We start from the raw sequence: 22523 nt of genomic DNA on the forward strand, positions 1-22523 counted from the left end.
AGAGAGGGATGTCATGGTTCTCAGTGGAGAGATGTGATTCTCCAGCAAAATAACACACGTCCTCATATTGCTCAACTAACCCGTGAAAACAGCGACAAAATGGGCTGCCTCATCCCCCTTACAGTCCTGATTTAGCACCTAGTGATTTCCATTTGTTTGGTGGACTAAAAGAGACATTACTTGGGAAGATGTTCCAAGACAAGAGAACATGAATAAGTTTGTGGAAAATTGGTTCAAGCATCAAGATAAATAGCTTTTAGCCCATTGGAACAAGTGTGTAAATGTTCAAAGGGATTATGTTTAAAAGTAGAAAAAGTAATGTTTTGTAAAAATAAACGCGTTTTTCTCCAGACCAATTTCTTTCATTAATTACTGAATGACTCTCATACATATACATACAACAAGTTAGGGCCTTGCTCATCAGGTCAGTTTTATCACAGAAATGAGAAAGTCCAAATGCAGTTGATCTTAAGATGTTTCAAGTCTTGTTCACTCTCAGTAAAGCTGTAAGTCTAAACCTACTTGATTTCAGGATCTTTTTCCAAGTCTTTGACTTTCATGCCGTTTGCATGTGGCTCCCAAAACCGGATTTCATAAATCAATTTCCCAATAGCACCTTGGGATGCTCACGTAAACATTTCAAAATCTTTTCTGGAAATCCGCTCCTAATTGGCAGTTTTCCAGTTCTGCAATCGATTTTCACTCCCATGTAAACGCAACCAGTTTTGAAACATGGTTTGTCTGTCAGGTTTTGTATTGTTTTTAAAAATGTTTGGCTAATATGGATGGAGTGGCTTTTTATACAATCAAGTATAAGTTGAAATATTAGACTGAAGCTGTTTACACCTCATTTAATTGAAGTGAAATAGCGACTGTGCTGACTAAATCAGAAGCTGTTTTTAGGCGCCATATTTAACTGGGCTAGCAAATCCGCTTCACACCTTAACATGTAAATACAACAGTGGATAACAGTTTCCGAAATATGGTTTTCGTCTTTCGGAAGATGTGTTGCATGTAAATGTAGTAATTATGTTCACCTCCAGTAAAGCTATACATAATGGTGTGAGTATCCATATAAGTTTTGATGAAGGTGGCAATAGTACATCCTCTTCATCATTAATATATTGGGTAAACAGTTACTATGTTAAGGTCAGGTGTTAAATATAAGTCAACTCCATTTTTTGTCACCATGTGACAAATACATATGGACATTCAGCAAAAGAAAATAAGGGTGATGCTTGCATGAGGAGACAGAATAAGGACCAATGACAGTCAGGAACAAATAGGACTAGCTCGACAAAAAGATTTACCCCTTTTATATAACAGCTATTTGAATTATTTAACCATAATTTTGTTCACCAGACATAAAATATGAATGCATATTGCATTATTCTTGAATAAGGAAACAGAAAGAGGAGCAATGACACCTGGGAGGAAATGATACAGACTAAGCAAAAAGTTTCAGTCGTATCTTTGTATGTAAGTAACCACAAATTTTGTTTTCTAGGCAAAATGTTTCACTCTCACATTGTATGTAATGGTTGTGTCAAATAATTCATAATTACAATGCTGAAGAAATTTTAATTATGACTGGTGGGTGGGAGCATGTGCGGTGTGATGCAGATAGCAGAGGAAAGCAGTACTGCACCAGTAATTAAACAATTAAATATAAAAGTATAAATATTTGCCCTTTTAGTTTAACCACATCTTTCCAGATATTCAGTGCACAGAGGAACAACAAGAAAATCTGAAACATACTAATTTTTTTAAACAACTAGCCACTATTAGCATTAACAGAAGTACCTCATCTAGAAGTTGAAATGAACTGAGTTTCCCTAAAATTCTTAGGTACATTTAGCTGCTTATCATATGAGAAGACAGACAACACCACAATTACAAATACGTATAAGCAAGTAATGCCTAAGACTTATTTTTAATATCATGAAAAACTATGTACCAATTTTTCAATCATGTGAAGTATCAGTGTGAATACTGACCACGAGATTTAAAGTTAGTCTACAATAATATGGATTACAACTTAAGATACAAAAAAGTAATAATATCAAATATATTGTTCCAGAGGAATTATTCTTTATGAACACCAACTGATGTTGGAAATGTCATTTCTGTTTCCTTAAAGTGGACTTATGTATGATTTAAACAACTATTGGAAGACTTGGAAAAACATTTCAGAGGTTCTAGGTTTTCCTTATATTATATCATATCAGTATGTATATCTAGTAAAAACAGTAAATATACTATGCAGAAGGTCAAAAAACAAATAGTTCACTGGGAAGGAGACATGATTAATTCAGTCATAAATCAAACTCAGAACTTACAGTATGTGGTGTTGATTAAGGGTATGTGCACAGTGTAACTTAGATAAAACTTCACAAATGCTTCCTGTCTAAAATAATGCTACATCTGAAAATGTTTGGTGGTATTTGTAGTTTCCATTGTGAAATTGGCTGCTGTGCAGTAGATTAAGTAAAGTGCAAACATGCACTAATTATAAGGAGATAGTGTATAGGTGAAAATCTGTATTAACTTGTGAGAATAATTTTCGGTATAGTAATTACCTAACCAGTTTGGCGAGCTTTTAGTGACCAGTCTGATGTGCAGCTGGCTACATAATATTAAACTGATTAAGTGAAAAATGGATTTCTTCACCATTTCACTTGGTATGAGACAAGGTGAACCACAGAATGAAACTATATAATTAACAGCAAGCTACTATACTATTTTTGTTTATTATCACATCTGAACTCTTCAGAATGATAAATTTTTATATTGGGAACCAATGTCTAGATACATTCAGTTATTTAATTCATGAACAACAATGTTCTAGTATTACTAGTTGAACAGCTAATGACCCTGACCAACTACAACACATTGCACTAGAACCTGAAGACAAATCAAATTTTTGTTTGCATCAGTATGAATCCTCAGATATTGAGTATTATTTTCACAACAAAGAAAAAAGAACAGAATTAACATATTGGTGTAATGTCCTTGCAGCTTACTGATTAGATTTAATGGTAAAAATGCTGCAGATATACAATGACATGATATTTACAAGTGATTACAAAATAAAAATAATTATTTACAACGTCCTACATCTGTAAAAATCAGTGAAATGTAAATGAAACAGAGCATAATTCACTATACTGTATCAGGTAGGTTTACCTCAACATTTATAAGTAATGTTGTTCATATTATATGAGTTGATAAGCCAATGCAATACTGATCATTTTCTTCATTGATAAAACACATTAAGATATTGCTGAATCATACATTAACATTCATAAAAATAATAAAGTTAACTGTCATATATAAACATTACTCCACACAAAATATACAACACAATTTTGTAAGAAAAAATTCATTGTTGCTTTACATATTATACCTTTATGGCAATGTTAAGATCTATTAACCGTGAATAACAGTACTTACTTGTGTTACAAGAATGCACTATTATAGGATACTCGTAATATGACCTTGATCTGTTTTGCAGTACAGAAAAATTACTGATAATAATGACTAGAAGTGATCAACACTTATGTCATCTTTACTACTTTATACAATATAATCTGTACTGGTACCTGTGTAACTGGCTACAATTAGGTAATCCAGTTTTGAAATTTTATACCTGGTCTTATTTCAAATGTGTCTCCACTTACTACAATGTTAAATTTGTGTTAAAATGACAAATATCCAGAAATATAAATAATTTTCCATCGGTTCTTGTTAGATATATTTGATATTAAGCATTGTATCTAGCTACATAAAGGCTATACAACAAAGCTGTCCATTGATCTCATTACTAGGGTGCCACTATTTTACAACAAATACACGTAATTAATTATGAAGCTATGATTTTATCTTCATAAAGTGTAACATTATGACTAAATAAGAATGATGGTAAACAGTGAAATGTTAATGCCAGTCTAATAGAAGGCTGAAGGCATCCCAGTTTTGAATCAAATAGTGATACAAAATCAAGCTTGTATAAGTGAGTTACAAAGACCATCCAGTCAAAATGCTTTCTGTCATAATTTTGATTGTGATGAGTGATCACAACAATTAATGAGCTGAGCTGAATTATTGTGACACATATTAAAGAAATGTTTGTTTCACTGGGTAATGCTAGACAATAACAGTCATTATTTTTGTACATGAATTAAACTGGGAGACAAACATTGCCAGTGGAACAACCTCTCAAGAAATTTAGATTGTGAGATTAAGGAATGGATTTTAATTTATGGTTACACAAAGTGATTTTGGGCTATGAAACATAATAGTGCCCACAATGTTTTGTATAATCAGTGAGTAGAAGGTTCTCATTCAGTATGTAAGAAATAATTTGCAATTCACTTAATATTAACACTGTTTATTTGGATGACTGATCTACAAAAAGTGGTTATATTGAGACTGTCCAGTGAAAGTTAATCTGCATTTTTGTATTTAAAACTACAACTGATGGGCTGTTTTATGAAATATTTCATGATAGACAAATTTCATTGACATTATTATCATATTTCACAGTTCTTTAAAAGTGACTGTGATTCATACTTCTGTAGGCTGAGCTCAGACGCAATTAACCCAGATGCATGTTACAAAAAGCAGCTTAACACACAAGATATTCATTAATCACTTATTTCATGGTTACAAAACTACTGGAAGCAATATGTTTATCACAAAAATCTTTAATTTGTTTGTATTTGTGCAAGTAACTCACAGTACAAAAATCAATAATAAACAGTGTGGAAATCACATTTCATTTATTTACACTTGTGCTACGCTGCATATTCTCTGTTTACATTGGACTTATCATACCGTATTCAAACAAGAACTTTCATTCACTAGTACAGTCCATACAACTCTCTACATTATTAACAGAAATCGGTGTAACAACAGTCACAGTTTACTGAAACTACTGTATTTGCACTTTTACAGAAACCCTAAACTCCATTTACATTATTATAAACTAACTCCAGTGAACCCTTAACAGTAAGAATTATTTTCATAAAATTGATGAGGAACACATTTTAAAGATAACTGTAATAGACACATAGTTTGAAATGTAAAGTACTCATCCTTTGTACAATTATTTTACAGGTTCCTGTTCAATTATACATACATCTCTGGATACTATATACATATAAATAATGACTTCACCTACAGAATATGTATGTCACTTGTTAGCCAGTATGCATTAATAGAGTTACATATGGCAACACTGAAATAACAAGACTGAATACATTTGGAGCAGCATAAACTCCATATAATCTGGTTTCAGCTACTCTGACAGCAAAACATTTTACTGTCACCCACATCACCATTTGCTGTGCCATCTGGTAAAGGCTCTTTAAGGCCTTCTTAGGAAGCAGACAAGTGTTTCCTTTGTGTAGGCAGTGCTTAGCCTCTCCAATGAAACATTCTTCAGCCAGAAGAGTGCAGGAGAACCCATCACACACGATGACTGTTGCCATCAATGTACACATTCCCATGGACATCCAAAGGCTCACTTTGCTGTTTATGAACTGCAACCAGAGAAAAATAAGTGTGTTAGTGATCATGAAGAATTTCACATATTCCTTTCTTCACACTGGTGCATTTATGTAAAACAAGTCTCCTAAGAGTAAAGATAATGAACTTCAGAACTAACTGGAAAACTTAAGCTGCATTGTACTTTCAGTAAATGAACACTGGCTTCGTACTGAAGAACTAAATCGAAGTTTACAATATTGTTATGAAATACTAAAAGTTGTGTGAATGTAATCTATGATATTGCACATGTAAGTGAACTGTGCACAGAAGAAAAATGTGAAGCTGCGGCCATAATGCTGACAAAATGCGAAATTATTGTAGCTTCAGTGTATTGCCTCCTGATATCACAGTGAAAACTTGTTTGTGGATCTGATATAGAAAATAATACTCTTGCTATTCAACTATAAAAATCAGAAAATATTAATATTTGGTGATATTAATGCAGATATTATCTTCAAGAATATGAATGTTCTCTATTTGCGAAATACAGTAAGAAATGATGAAAACACAAGATGCATGCTTACATTTCTGATTATGAGTGGTTATGGCTCAGACAAAATCTTAACAGTAAAGTAACTGAAACTTCCTCTGAACATTTAAGCATTATAGTATTAGTTAATGACTCGAAGCTAAACCAGTTAACAGATCTATAAATTGAACATGTTCTAAATGTCAGAGGAAACCACCACCCAAGTAGATTCATTGCATTAAACCACAAAATCTAAAATTTTGGTACACCCCACATCTAAAAAGGACAAGGCCTAAGAAACAACCAGCCAATTCGGTTCATCCTGGCAGGTCGCTAGTATAAGACGTAAAATGAATAGTCCTAAGACATTTTGGCTCAACTCCCCTTAATTTTTGAGAATACCATCCCTAGAGTCAATGACGAACGTGAAGGAAAATTGAAGATGGAGCTTTTTTCATCATCATATATGGGGTCTGCAAGTCCATATTTTCCTGGATATTGAGGAAAGAAACTATTATGCCTACCACTTCAGATGTTATGTCCCAGAAATTATGAAGCAAAAAAGAGATGTCGCCATGTGTGCACGTCCTGTTGTGTTGTTAGGAGCAGGTGCAGCAGAATTAGCATATGTTTTGATAGCAAGGAGAGTGTGGAAGCTGGGCTGGGCAGAATGGGTTTCATGGTGTCATCAGCAGATGGTGGCACTCTTTGACGTGCAGTGATTGGCAGACGCTCTGTGTCTGAGAATTTCAGACTGCATGTCAGGTAAACATAGGTTTTGGTCACATGGTTGGAAAAACAGCTGTCGGAGTGGAACATTGAGGGGTAACCACCAATTCTGAATTGACTGTCTCAAAATAATATCAAGTAACACTAAATTTAATAAAACCTGATATAATATCAAATAACACTAAATTTAATAAAACCTGAACCCAACTAGTTGCAGAGAAGCAAAACTAAGGCGAGTGCATGATGAAAATGCACCTTCGGTGTGAAGTATAATTTTTAAGTTATATCATGTTAAATGTTTTATGTATAAAATAAATTTTTAAAATTAATATCTCGACAACGCCTACACCGATTTTTAGAAACAAAGTGTCTACAGAAAGGTCTCATGAGAGCACTTTCAGACTTTAATAGTACATTTTTTAAAATAAATATCACATAATTTGCATTACAACCCAGAATGTAAATCCACGCATAAAAATCTGAATTTTCGCATAAATAAGACTGAAACATTGTAAACAGTGGCAGTGTTACTAAGCAGAAGTCGTTAGGGGTGTATGAGTATATTTAGTGTTAACTGTTTATATTTATCAGTAACATAACAATGCGAAGTAGCATTTACTTGGACAAAATCGTATTTATCAACAAACTATAAAAGTTAGAGAAAAATTAAGAACATCATTAGAAAGCTGAGGAAATTTACATGCAAATTAATACATAACGAATGTATATGACACTAAATTTATAGTTTTTAAATATGTTTCAGAAGTCGGAAGTGTGTGCACTTGACTCACGTCAATGCAAGGGCATAAATAGCGGCAGCCATCTTTGTTCTTTTATGTTTAGTTCGTTTGGCACTTAGTTTTTAAATCTGGAACAGACAGCAAGCATGAATGGCAGTAGGTTGCATTTCCAGTGAGTCGAAATATTGTTAAGTATTGAGTCCTGGATTTGTGATACATGTAATGATAGTGAATACACAGAAATATTTTCATGATACGCAACCTGGCTCTCTCATAGACTTGTTATACTTCTGTGTGTCAACGGAGAATGCTCTCAAATATTTTCAACATGTAAAATGAATTGCATTAGACGATCTGGTATGAACTGTATTATGGTTATTTTAGTTAGTCCACAATTGTAGGACATTAATTTTAGGCTTGCACTAAAAAAACTGTAATTATTTTGCCGTGAACTTTCTGGAAGTTTAGACGAACATGAGATATTGTTCTGTTTCATTTACGCTCTCACACAGATGATCATTATTTCAGTGATGAATAATAATTGACTGTCATATGTATTACTATTTTTGAAATAAATTGAGTTTTGCTGAAACTGAAAACACTGTGAATAGTGAACATTATTTTTGCCATAAATTTCTGCCTCAATTTGTTGAAGTCTGTGGCTGAATTCTTTAGCATTACAGCAACAGATGCCTCGGTTGACCCCTAGACTGTAGCATAGCCAACTGTGAACAATCCAAAACGCATTTTGGAGCCATGTATACAGTGAGTCTCTGATTTACAATTTTGTTATTCATGCAATTGCACGTGAGGGCTCATGAGCTATTGACTGAACAATTATTTTGTGGAAGTAACATGTTTTACTTCTCTATCCACTATTTACTATCTCTATCGTTGCATGTGGTTGATGTTGTCTGGGAACATTCTCTCTCTCATTTATTATCTGTCTCATCGCACACGTATGTACTCAAAGATAAACACTACTCAACCATAGTGCCACTAGTGTAATGACGAAGGCATCTAGTTGCGGAGCAGAAAATCTGTGTTCTATGAGCAGATGCATTTTGCAGTTTGTTGATTTATATTTGTTTCTGTATCGAAACTGATAGTAATAGGAGTGTTAATATGGTAGTTCGTAAGGAATAATAACAAGATACACAAATAAATTCTCAAATGCCTAGATTAATAAGGAATTAAAATTTCAAGTTTCCATTTATGAAACGATGTTATAGTATGGGTGGTATGCATTAAAATTAATTCTACAAACAAAAACACTTTTCAAAGTTAGCCAAGTCTAGCCAGTTCTTTGAAAGGAAAGATGTAGTTGCACAAATATTGCATTCATCAGATTTTCTTGGTGCCCTGCGTATATTTGTTTCGTATGATGAAGATAAATCCTCAATTTTCAATTATCTATCGATCCTGCCAATTTTGAGCCAATTATGCATCATGAACGTTAGGGTGAATTTCTCAAAAACGAGCAGTGTTGAGCCAAAATATCTTAGAATATTTCATTTTAGGTTTTATACAAGAGACCTGACAAATATGAGCCAAATTGGTTGGCCATGACCGAGGGCTTAAGTAGAATAAGAATCTTGATGCTACTATATTATGATAGGTCAAAGAATAATAATTTAGACAAGGGAATGTACGCTAAAATGAAAAAAATACAAGTCTAAAATCAAGGCAACAAAGCACAAAACACACATGCATTGAACTCAGTGAAGAAAAGTGATCTGCATGAGAAATTACTAAAACAGAGATAAATTGTGATGATAAAGTATAATAGATACCAATTCTACCTGCACTCTACATGCACATTTTGTCAGTCTTCACTCAAACGACAATATTGTGCAGGATGGATAGTACAGGCAGAGACACTACTGCCAGAAATTAATAGTAAACAGGAAACTTTCGCTGGAAAGGAGAGGGTGGTCAATGAATCAATAGCTACACTCAATAGTTCTAGAGTACAGGATTACTATGGCCTCTCAAATTATGTTATTAAATATGTAAGAAATTGAAGATAATTATCCAGAGCATTGGAAAACATCTGTTGTTATCTCCAGATAACTATGACCAATATTATTTATATCCTATTATAAAAAAATAATGACTACTGCATTAATACATGGATGAGTCAATAATTTAAATCTACTGATCTACTTAGCTCCTCAGAGCACAGTTTCTGATCCAGCCTGTCTACAGCCAGACCAGTTGAGCGCACAGTAGCAAAAGAATACAATTGAAAAATAAAGAGAAGATCTGTGTAACACTATTAGGCCTCAGCTAATCATTTGATACGGTTTCTCACAATATTGTAATAATAATAAAAAAACACCGCTACAGAGAGAGAGAGAATGCTCTACACCTAATGCATTCTTACATGGACAAAAAGAAAGTTAAGATAAATAATAAAAAATCACAATGTCTTCCAGTTGTAAAGGCTGTACTTCTCCTTAGCCCTTTTCTTTTCGTTATTTATATGAATCATTTACCCAAACGTTGTGCCATTGATGCAGTGCTGTATGTCAGTGACACAAAACTCATCGCTATGATACTGCCCTTGCTAGTGTGAAACATAACACAGTGGCTGTGATGGAGAGATGTACTACTTGCTTAAAGGCAAATGTTATGCAGAAAAATGACATTGAAACTGAAGACATTATATTCAGTCTGAATGTTCCCAGTCACAATGACAAAACAGTCAAATTATAAAGGATTTCACATAGACCAAAAGCTCAACTGGGGTAACTACATAGGGAAATTATATGACAGACTAGCACATGTCTTCTATTGGCTGTACAGGCTGAGGAACAGCGTAGTAACGAATTTCTATAATATGAATATTTTTCATTCTTCCTCTCCCACCTCAGTTATTGGGCAGTATTATGGGGCTATTCTGTGGGCTCAAAATTAGTGTTTAAATGGTGAAATAAAGCTGTCAGTTGCATTGCAGGATAGCACACAAGAATCATGCTGAGGTTATTTAAAAACAGCTAAATATAATGTCAGTTCCTAACCTGTATATCTACAAATGTCTTGTCTTTGTTAAACAAAACTCAAGTAAGTTTGACTTAAGAAGGGCAATTAATGACAATAACACAAGACCTGGACATACAATTAATGTGCAGCATTCTACGCTGGCAAAGACTCATAACAGCTAAAAGTATCTTGATCTTGTCTACTTCAACAAATTATCTAAAAATGCCTACACAGTGCTAGTAGATAAATATAAAAGTCATAGTATTTCCTTTCTCTGTTCATCCCCTTCTCTCCCCTTTCTGTCTCCTCCTCTTCCCTTTCCCTGTATATTTTCTCCTTCCCTGTCTGTCTTTCCATCTCCTTCTCCTCGCCGTTTCTCTGTCCACTTTATCATCCCTATCCCAACAGGAAATCGCTGGCTCTTACCTCCTCAGTATTTCTTTTCAGATAGTAAGTAGTGTGTGCACCAAGTTAGGGTGACACCGATCCTAGGTTTTAGGAAGAGCTTATTACCCATGGTTTGCCCGAGTAGCCAATTACCACATATATTTAATATGCTTCTCAAATATTTGTACGCATATGTCACCTATGTCTCTAGCAAACTTCACCTTGAAGTTTCGTTCTGACGCAGTTCTATGTTTATGTTGTCATGTCTCCTGAGCTATTTGTTATACAATGATATAATTTTTCAAGTACATTCAGTGGTGTATGTAAATACTCTCTGCAAGATGTGTCGTGAATAGAATTATTAGGAAGGAAGTAATAAATTAAAAACTTCTGCCTGGTGCTGCAGTTTTACTGCATAAACAACTAAAATATAGTGAGTGATAAACTTTTTTGCTTTCATCATTTTTAGGGGGTTTTCAACCGATAAAAATTCTCGCGAAGGTTGTTGGAAATGACTAAATGCTTTCATTCTCAAACACTGGATGAATAATTCTGGTTATTTGCACATCATAGGCTATACAACTTTTTCACCCCGACCCCTTTGGTGGATTAGGTGGTTCTTGCCCCAGTAGCAATACACAGAAACATGGATAATTTTTATGGAAACCACATATATTTGTATATATAATTCATCTGTATCTGCAGCGAATTTCGCCCTGCAGTTTCGCTTTCACACAGCTCAAAGTTTACGACGTCATACAACTTGAACTATGTTCGTAAAATGATATATTGATGATGTGATATATGGTGATATGATATAATCATGTGTAGGTGTATTTAGCAGCATGTGTATATACTATCTGTGAAATAAGTTGCGAGTATTGTTAGTAACAAAGAAGTAATAAATTTAAAAGTATTGCATGACGCGGCAGTTTTTCGCGCATCTCAGTGTTAATTACATCATATCTCCTGAATTATGTGCTGTACGATGATACAGTTTTGCAGGTCATTCTATGGTGAACGTTATGCTGTCTGCAAGACATATCACGAACAGAGTTAATAGTAAAGAAATGATAAATTAAAATGTCATGGCTGATGTGGTAGTTTTACTGTGTGAACAACGAAAATGTGGTAAGCTATAAAATTTTTTTCTTTCATCACTTTTTAAGGGCTGTAAGTGAGACACACTTCTGTGAAGGTTTGAAATTATGTGTAAGGTTCGTTGCAAATTACAAATTCTCAAATACTGAGTGAATAAATCTAGGTGTTCACGCGTCGTGGACAACACATCTTTTACACAACTACTCCTACCCCTTTGGTAGGTGGGTGACTCACACCACCATAGATTCTTTCCAGAAGGTAAGTGATAGGCGTATTAAGTTTGGTTGAATTTGGTCGAATGGTTTAGTGGGAGTTGTGAAACACGTGCACACATCAATTTTTATAACTTGTATGGATTTATGGCAGTGTCATGTTATGCAATTATTTATATATTTCTTGTACTTATTGTCATTCAGTTGTTTGATTACGAATCGTCTTTGTTATTAATTAACTGTGTAGTGTATTTTATGTTATAACTGGTCCATTATGCAATTACTTATTGTTTCTGCCATATACTTAAATGTGCAGCCTACATATCTTCCATTATTTTCTTGTACTTACTGACATTTGCCTAAGTCAATATTTTCATTAATTTTTTACTAACATCAACAACACCGGGTATGAGGACGCTAAAAGGTTAATTAAGCCTTTATATCTGTATCTGTGTTTATAAAAGTAGGACCAATGCAAAATTATTGCACAAATATCTAACTACTGTTGGAAGTTGAGGAAATGGTATAGACTAAATAAATGATTGATCAGTGGTACCATATGTAGAACTTTAGTGCCACATTCTTGTTGTTCATTTACTATTTACGAAAAGACTAACTCATCACTGATGCATACTGTTAATTTAACATCATATGAGAAATAAATTAATATTTATACGTTGCATACCACAAAAATTAACATGTGGTTTACAGCGCTTCATATAAAGCCTCATTTGTGTGAATCGGTCAATAGGCTCGAAAATTGTAAATTTAGCTTTGCATTAAGATACGTCATTAGGGACGGCGCGTCTGGAAGGAGACAGTAAAAACGACAGCCAATGACAGGCTACATAGTTGTCATACAGGAGGGACAATCAAGACGGTAGGGTTAGATGAGAGTTGTCTTTTGGGGATGAAGAGGACACTTCGTCTTGGAGATAGCAGAGTAAAAAATGCGTGCTGGGGCGGGGGGACTGCTAAATGAAGACTTCGTGTGAGGACAGGACACTCAAGATGTCTTCTCTTGGTATGCATCCACAGAACCAAGTAATTTTGCGGGGATCAGTCAGGGACTTAAATGACATCTTGGGTTGTCGGGTGTTCTGCCGGATATCAGCGTCGTACTAGCACGATATTTCGGTCACGTAGCTCGTAACCTTCATCAGGTGCGACCTGAGACTGCTCCTCGAGTGGACCTGGTCCAGTATTTATGCCTATGGCCTTCCCCCTCCACCAACGGCTGCAGGCGCTTCCTCTGTGGTCCTTTCCCCTCCAACCATCTCCCTCACCCCTCCTCTCCCTCCATTTCCTCCTCCCCTCTCTCGATCTCTTCCTCTCCCCAGTCTCTAAGCATCTCTTCATCTTTCCTTTCTCTGTCCATCTGCTCCTCCCCCTCTATCCATCTTTTCCATTCCCTCTGTCCACCTCCTTCTACTCCCCCTCTCTGTCCATCTGCTCCACCTGCCTCTTTCTGTCCAACTCCTCCTCCTCACCCTTCTCTCTCCATCTCCTGCTATTTCTTTTCCCTCTCCATCTCCTCCCCTTCTCTCTTTCTACCTTCTGCTCTTTTCTTTCTGCGTATTTCCCACTTCCCCTCTCTCTATCCATCTCTTTTTCCCCCCTACCTATGTCCAACCACTTTTTTCCCTTCTCTAGCCACCTCCTGCTCAGACCTTCACTAACGACCTGCAGTGCGGCACTGTGTAAAACGTGTTGCAGAGATCTAGGAATGTGGAATCTGCCTGTTGCCCTTCATCTACGTTTAATAGAATATAGCGCAAGAAAAGTGTACGCTGAGTTTCGCACGAACGATGCATTCTAAATCCATGCTGATTTTTGGACAGAAGCTTTCCTATCTCAGGGAAAGTTATTACATTCGAACTTAGAATATGCTCAAGAATTCTGCAGCAAACCGATGATAAGTCTTAATTCACGAAGTGTGGCCTTTCAGACCGCGCGAAAATTTTCGAACTCGTTCACTAAGATCAGTCCTGGCAGAATGCTTCTATTGCCTCCCTACCCTTTTTAAATCACCAACCCTACAATGTTTTGTTGTTGGTTGCATTATCGTCTTCTTCTTTTGTTGCTGACACTTGTTATTGGGACGAGGTCTGGTATCTCAGACTGCGCCTTGTGAACTACGTACCTGTTGTCTTCAGCATAGTACAAAATGTGTTTGCAGGAATACATCAGTTTTAACGACCCTACATGCAATGAAATTGTTTGTCAGTGGGTGGAAAAAGATGTCAGTGATATAGATAAAGAAATAGACGAAAAAGACGACTATTTTCCAAAAGCCAACGATGACAGTTCTACTAGTAGAGCATCATTCAAAGAAATAACTTCAGGATAATTTTGATGGTGACCTCTCCATTTCTCCAATGAACATGTTAGCTAAAATAAATTGTGTTCTGAGTGGTGGTAAAGAAAAATATAAAACCCAGCACTGAAAGTCACTTTAGCAGACTTTCTTTCTGTATCTGTGGAGCGCGATTTCGATGTGTAAATTTGAATTCTGAAACTTAGTTTTATGTGAAAATTTACTTGATACTGAGATACTACAGTTGTTCAGAATTTACAATTAAATTCTCTAACAGTTTGTTTACTTGTACTGTTTAAAAAGCTGCAAAAAAGTAAGTGTTCTGGTATGATAAAGGCTAAAACACCACATGGTTTATTTAGAGCAATTAAATGAACGAACAGTATTCAAACGACACTTATGTAATTCTAAAAATAAATGTTATACAACTTAAATTAACAACTTCAAATAATTTCTGCCCTAAATTTCGGTTTAAACGTAAGTGTTCCAGAGACCCCTCATCATGGAAAAAATACAGGAAAGTCACCTCGTGAGTTAAGGGTTAAGGATATTAGCCTGTAATTCTGCAGGTCGTTCTTTTATCCTTCCTATATAGAGGAGTTGGTTGGCTGCTTGATTTGGTGGAGGGGACGAAACTTCGAGGTCATCGGCCCCAATGGATTAGGGAAAGATGGGAAAGCAAATCAACCGTGCCCTTGCAAAGGGACCACTCCGGCATTTGCCTGAAGTGATTCAGCGAAATCACGGAAAACCTAAATCAGGATGGTAGGACGCGGGTTTGAACCGTCGTCCTGTCTAGAGTGCTAACCACTGCGCTACCTCGCTCGGTATACAGAAGTCATCTGTGTTTGTTTCCAGTCGCTTGGGACTTCGCCCTGGGCGACAGATTCGCGATAGAAACAAGCTAAGTAAGGGGCCACTGTCTAAGAGCACTCTCTGTAAAACCTAACTGGGATTTCATTCAGAACTGGCGACTTAGTTGTTTTCAACTGTTTCAGTTGCTTGTCAGCGCGTGGGATACCTATTACTATGTTTTCCAAACAGACGTCAGTGCGACGATCCTTTTAAACGTGACATTTAAAACTTCAGAATTCTTTTTTGTGTCTCCTATTGCCACACCACACTGGTGGACGAATGACTGAGTAGAAGCCTTCCACTTGCCTAGTGCCTTCACGCAGAACCAAAATCCTGTCGTGTTCTCGGCAAGATCTTTCGCTAAGGCATTACGGTGGAAGATGTATGCATAGCGCCATGATCTTTTTATAGACGCATGAATTTCTCCTAACTTCAGCCTCTCGCAATTTCTGCGTCCTTTTTTGAACCGAGAATGCAACAACCTTTGACTCCTCAGCATTTTCCGAATTTTGTTTTTAGACCACGGTGAGTCTTTTACGTCCTTCATCCACTAATTCAGCACATCCTTCTCCAGATCGCAATTTATAATCACTTTAAACTTCGCTTATAATTCCTCTATGTCAGTCATACTGGAACTAAATGAGACCCATTTATTGTCTAGATATTCTGCTAAAACCTGCTTATCTGCTGTTTCCAGCGTAAAAGCACTCTCCTAGCGTTCTAGATGGATTTATTAAATTCAGTAACCATCGTCACTATGATGACATCGTGATAACTAATCCCTGACTTTATACTGATACCGTCGATAATGTTAGTCATGTTTCCATTGCGTGTGAGTTTTTGAATTAGTTGTTCAAGTCAATTTTCGGAAAATGAGCTCAGAAGTACTTCACAAGTCTGTTTGTTTGTACACCCTGCAATAATTCCATGAACGTCCCAGTCTATTGCGACAGATAAAAGTCGCCTTCAACTAATACTACATGATCGGTACTTCCACGCTACTGAGAACAGACTTTCTATGAATGATTCTTCAATTGTTACGGCGGAATCGGGTCCCAGATGCAAACTGGGACTTCGCCCTTGGCGACAGATTCGCGGTAGAAGCAAGCTACGTAAGGGGCCACTGCCTAAGAGCACTCTCTGTAAGACCTAACTGGGATTCCATTCAGACCTGGCCACTCAGTTTCACCCTTGAGAGACGCAATATTTTTGTCGACTGCAATAAACACAGCATCTCCTATAGTGTCTGACCTATCTTTTCCATACAGGTTCCATGCCTCGTCAAATATTTCGCCGTTTTCTACGTTGTGTTTCATCCAGCTCTCGGTTCCGTGTACAATTTGAGTGTAACAGCTTTCTTGGAGGGCGGTATATTCAGTAACTGTTTTTCAGCAATTTACTGTTAAAATTTTGACATTCGAAGTGTCTTTACCTGTACGCGATCTGATTGCTCTCTCTGTGTGTTTCGACTGATCTGACAACAAAATAATTTGCATGAAATTCGTGTAAACTAATCTCAATTAAATACATTGTAGGCAGTAGGTACCCATTATAAAGTGATAGCGTTAATGTGTTTGGAGATCAATAAGCACAGTCATTCAACAGATCTGAGTTCCCTTTTGCAAGAAATTATGTTTCGTTTCCTGCACTCCTAGCCCTTCTATGAGACTTACACGATTTCGCTACCCGCCAGCTCAGATCAACAATAATGGAACCTCTACTGACACAGGTAGAGTGATTAATTATGTATAGATGTAGATGATTTGCACAGTGTGGCCAAAAAACCGTCGCACTAATTACTTTTGCTCCTAAGATATCAAATATATAATTGTTAGCGTGTAAGGCCTACTAAAAAGACGTTTAATCTTTCCACGAACTTATTATAAAACTAGTACATTAAAGTCGCTAAACACTTTCGTTAAACAAAACTGAGGCCCTTACAGCATCACAATAGCAAAAGTGGCTTGCTTGAATCCGCCATCTTGAAAGATGAGTGACCTTGACGAAGGAGTCTACCATAATAAGGAAGAAGAATGGACCACGTGTAAGTCGCACGACCGACCCAGTTCTGACGTCGCAACAAGCAGGCTAATCAGAGATATGGCCTCTGAATTTGGAGTCTGTGATTTATGAATGTGAGGCTCAGACTGCCAGGTATTCCATATCAGCGACCTCAGCAGTCATTAGACATCGTGAGAGAGCAGAATGGGGCGCCGCGGAACTCACAGACTTCGAATGTGGTCAGGTGATTGGGTGTCACTTGTGTCATACATCTGTACGCGAGATTTCCACACTCCTAAACATTCTTAGGTCCACTGTTTGCGATGTGATAGTGAAGTGGAAGCGCGAAGGGACACGTACAGCACAAAAGCATACAGGCCGACCTCGTCTGTTGACTGACAGAGACCGCCGACAGTTCAAGAGGGTCGTAATGTGTAATAGGCAGATATCTATCCGGACGATCACACAGGAATTCTAAACTGCATCAGGGTCCACCGCAAGTACTACGACAGTTAGGTGGGAGGTGAGAAAACTTGGATTTCACGGTCGAGCGGCTGCTCATAGGCTACACATCACGCTGGTAAATGCCAAACGAGGCCTCTCTTGGTGTAAGGAGCCTAAACATTGGACGATTGAACAGTGGAAAAATGTTGCGTGGAGTGACGAACCACGGTACACAATGTGGCGATCGGATGGCAGTGTGTGGGTATGGCGAATGCCCGGTGAACGTCATTTGCCAGCGTGTGTAGTGCCAACAGTAAATTTCGGAGTCGGTGGTGTTATGGTGGTCGTGTTTTTCATGGAGGGGGGCTTGCAACCCTTGTTGTTTTGCGTGGCACTATCACAGCACAGGCCTACATTGATGTTTTAAGCACATTCTTGCTTCCCACTGTTGAGGAAGAATTCGGGGATGGCGATTGCATCTTTCAACACAACCGAGCACCTGTTCATAACGCACGGAGTGGTCACACGACGACAACATCCCTGTAATGGACTGGCCTGTATAGAGACCTGACCCGAATCCTACAGAACACCTTTGGGATGTTTTGGAACGCCGACTTCGTGCCAGGCCTCACCGACCGGCATCGATACCTCTCCTCAGTGCAGCACTCTTTGAATAATGGGCTGCCATTCCCCAAGAAACCTTCTAGCACCTGACGGAATGTATGTCTGCGAGTGTGGAAGCTGTCATCAAGGCTAAGGGTGGGCCAACACCATATTTAATTCCAGCATTACCGATGGAGGGCGCCACGAAATTAAGTCATTTTCATCCATGTGTCCGGATACTTTTGACCACACAGTGTATCTCACAGAGTCGCTTACGTCCAGCCTTGTGTTCCTTAGAAGACTTAACAACAGCCGCCATCGGTGTTCTGCTCTTGAGGTCGCGAAATTCTGGTCTGCCACTAATTATAGTCATTCTGTTGTCTTTTCCTTAGTTGACCATGTATATTTGTGTTTTATGCTTTTATTTTTGATAGGGTAAATGGATAAATCTTGGAGACAGATTTTGACGTTAAGATGCGAGGAATATGCGGAGAAATGATTTTTCTCTTATTTAACGCAAATCAGTCTATCTTTCGTAATGAATTGTATTTGCCTACATGTCGCCTCGAGTGTGCCTGGAGGGAGAGAGGAGATAGACAGACAGTAATTTTGGGGGGAATGGGGAGGGGGTAATGATACATAGTAGACATGTCTGCTGCTGTTTAAATCCACCTGAAGGTTATTCCGTAAGCGGATACTCCGTCCCCACTTAGGGAAGCGCTCGTCGGACTAGCACGGCTACGGGTAACCGGAGGTTAAGACGCAGTTGCAGCGGAATTGTTTGTTATGCCAGATGCGGTAAGGCAGCTTGCTGCAACTTCCTGGCGTCGTGCTGGCCAAGTGCTGCAGGAAGAAACACACAGTGACCAGCATGCAGTAGCAGCGAGTTTGAGAAGCAATTGCGATCTGAGGACAAGAGGGCGTGGTTGCGCGTGACTAGCTGGCCACAGTGGGCGTTGCACGTATGACACCCACCCTCCCCCCGACTGGCAAGAAAGTTTCAATTGAGTATTTTACTACAGGCTAGTTCAAACTGCTGTGAAGTATAAAAGTAAACGACGAAGTCCGCGGTTGGCTACCACGTGCGATAGCGTCAGGTTTTCCTTATTTGCACTTCAGTCAGCACATTCTTCGTGGTTTCCTGCCAGAAAGCACACGTTAGTAGTAACTAATGGGAAATCATCGAGTGAAACAGAAGTGATACCTGGTGTTCCCCAGAGAAGTGTTATAGGCCATCTGTCGCAGCTCGTGGTCGCGCGGTAGCGTTCTCGCTTCCCGCGCCCGGGTTCGATTCCCGGCGGGGTCAGGGATTTTCTTTGCCTCGTGATGACTGGGTGTTGTGTGATGTCCTTAGGTTAGTTAGGTTTAAGTAGTTCTAAGTTCTAGGGGACTGATGACCATATATGTTAAGTCCCATAGTGCTCAGAGCCATTTGAACCAATAGGCCCTCTGCTATTTCTAATCTTTTAGGGCAACTCGTAAGCTAACATCAGTTTATTTTCAAACAAATGTGAATGAAGTAACAGAATTTGTTTTATAATACTCTGAAAGCACACATTCTAATTTTTTCCCATATAGTTTTCTGTCAGAATTAGACATTTGTCGTAGCTTTCGACAAGCTTTAAAAAACCGAAATCGCGGAATTCTGCTAGTTGCAACTGAAGCCACCCTACGACTGTGGTTTTATACTGGAGGGCTGTAGCAAAAAAACTGTAAAGATAGTGAAATCCATCGCGAATATTGTGGAGTTTACGGGCCAAACGTAATGAGGGAAGATAGTGTAACACAATGTTGCCGCATTTTCGAAAACGGACGAACCAAGAAGAGAACCATGAAGAGAAAAGTGGTCGGCCGAGTATCGTGAGCGCAGATTTGGATCACAAAATGTTCAGAGAAAACAGCAGATTCACCTTCTCGGAGCTATGTGTTCATTTTTCACGATTAGCTGCACTCTTCTGTATGAAAGCAGCGTCGTAGGCTGGCTTCTGTCGCAGGCAGCAGGAACTTACGATTACACAGTTTCAAAGCTCGTCAAACGCTTTGACAAATCTCTCAATGTGGCTGGGAACTATGCGGAAAAATAAACAAGAGTGTTTACTTTCACAGCATTGTAAAACAAATTCTGTTCTTTCATTCACTTTTTTTAAATAAACCGATGGTGTTTTATGATTAACCCCCTTATATTAACGATTTGGGAGGCAATATGAACAATCCGCTTAGACTGCTTACGGGTGATGCTGTCGTTTGCTGTTTACTGAAGTCATCAGAAAATCGATAGGAAATACAAAATGATTTATACAAGATATCTGTATTGTGAAAAGTGGCAGTTGACCCAGAACAATAAAAAGTGTGTTTTCCACATGAGCACTAAAGGAAATGCGTTAAATTTCAGTTACACGCTAAAGAATACAAATTTAAAGGTTGTCGACGCAACTAAATACGTAGGGATTACAATTACGAAAAACTGACATTGGAACCAGCACACGGAAAATGATGTATATATGCAGACTGAAGTGGAGGATGAAAATTTGTACCAAAATCAGGATTCGACCCCAGGTCTGCTGCTCATTAGGCACATGCGCTAACCACTACGCCACCTTGGTACGGGCTTTGTAGGAGTACACAGACTACCCTGGTACGCCTCCCCCCCCCCCCCCTCCCTCAATCCAGCCACGCTGGCACAGTGATTAGCGCATATCCCTGGTGAGAAGGAGATCCGGATTGGAATCTTGGTCTTGGTACAAATTTTACATTCGTTGCTTCAGTCTGGATATATACATCATGTATGTCTGAGACTCAAAAATATCTCTGGAATCATGTAGTTTCATTTGATTAAAACACAGAAAATGTTGTGGGGTATGCGAACCAAAGACTGCGTTTTATTGGCGAACACCTATAAAAATACAACGAATTTATTAAAGAGACTGCCTACACTAAGGTTGTCCGTTCGCTGCTAGAGTATTACTGCTCGGTATGGAATCCTTACCAGTTAGGATTGACGGAGGACATCGACAAAGTTTTGCATTATCGCGAACGCGAAACAGGGGAGAGAGTGCCCTGGATATGACACGTGAGCTGGGCGGTAATAATTAAAACGCGGTTTTCATTGTGGCGAGATCTTCTTATAAAATTTCAGGGATTTTAGTGTTCATTTTTCCCACGTGCTATTCGAGAGAGGAACGCCGGACAAATAGTCTGAAATTCGTTTTATGAACCCTTTGTCAAGCGCTTGGAAGGTAGGAGACGGGATACTGGCAGAAGTAAAGCTGTGAGGACGAGGCGTGAGTCGTGCTTGGGTAGCTCAGTTGGTAGAGCACTTGCCCGCGAAACGCAAAGGTTCCGAGTTCGAGTCTCGGTCCGGCACACAGTTTTAATCTGCCAGGAAGTTTCATATCAGCGCACACTCCGCTGCAGGGTAAAAATTTCATTCTGGACCCTTCAATTGTTTTGCGCAGTGTACATTTTTTCATAATCATGGGTCGTTATCAGTTACGGTTCCATTTTTAGTTGGATGGAGCTAAACTTGACGCCGTTGCCTGTAGGCTAGCAGGGAGTGGGTACGACTAGCTTCAAGTACAGATATTTATTAGAGTAACTGAGAGAGCGACTCTTACATATATGCATAAATGAAAGCATTAATGATTTCTTTACTCAACTGTGGAGACAACAGCTGTAATTAAAAGGCGCTTTGAAGTTATGTTCCTACTGAGTGCCTCCCAGGCTGAGGCACTTCTGGCTGGCCAGCGCAGCTAGCATTCAGAAAAGCCAAGTAACTAGCAAGTGAGCTTACAGCGAATCTCACTCCCTGTGCTTTGGCGGCGGCATTTCCCAGTCCAATGGTTCGAACTCGTTATCTTCCTGAAAGTGGGTAGACAGCTCTTAAGTATTCGCTTTGAAATCGTGAGACACTTCAGTTTGTTTCACGGGACAAAGCGAGACGCGCGACTCTTATTCAAGCTCGTGTCACAAAGAGTAAGATCGGCTGTAAGTTTATTTGATGGCTGCAGGACAGCTCCCAAGAGGGCACCGGTGGGTGTTAAACTGCTTGCCTGCAGGGAGCTTCGCATATTTTCGGGTGATAGTTCCGCTGCTATTTGCCTTGTAGGGTTCTGTGAATGCTGCCTGCGCTG

General features: G+C 38.4%; 1 protein-coding gene across 1 annotated transcript in view; it reads right to left on the reverse strand.

The window, feature by feature from the left end:
* Window positions 1-2296: 2296 nt before the first annotated feature.
* Window positions 2297-22523, reverse strand: part of LOC126251635 (uncharacterized) — a 460291-nt gene continuing 440064 nt past the window's right edge. The window contains exon 4 of the mRNA XM_049952179.1: window positions 2297-5543. Coding sequence (XP_049808136.1) covers window positions 5470-5543 — 74 coding nt within the window. The 3' untranslated portion in view covers window positions 2297-5469. The remainder of the gene's footprint in view (window positions 5544-22523) is intronic.

The sequence above is a fragment of the Schistocerca nitens genome, chromosome 4 (genome assembly GCF_023898315.1).
Source record: "Schistocerca nitens isolate TAMUIC-IGC-003100 chromosome 4, iqSchNite1.1, whole genome shotgun sequence".
NCBI lineage: Eukaryota > Metazoa > Arthropoda > Insecta > Orthoptera > Acrididae > Schistocerca > Schistocerca nitens.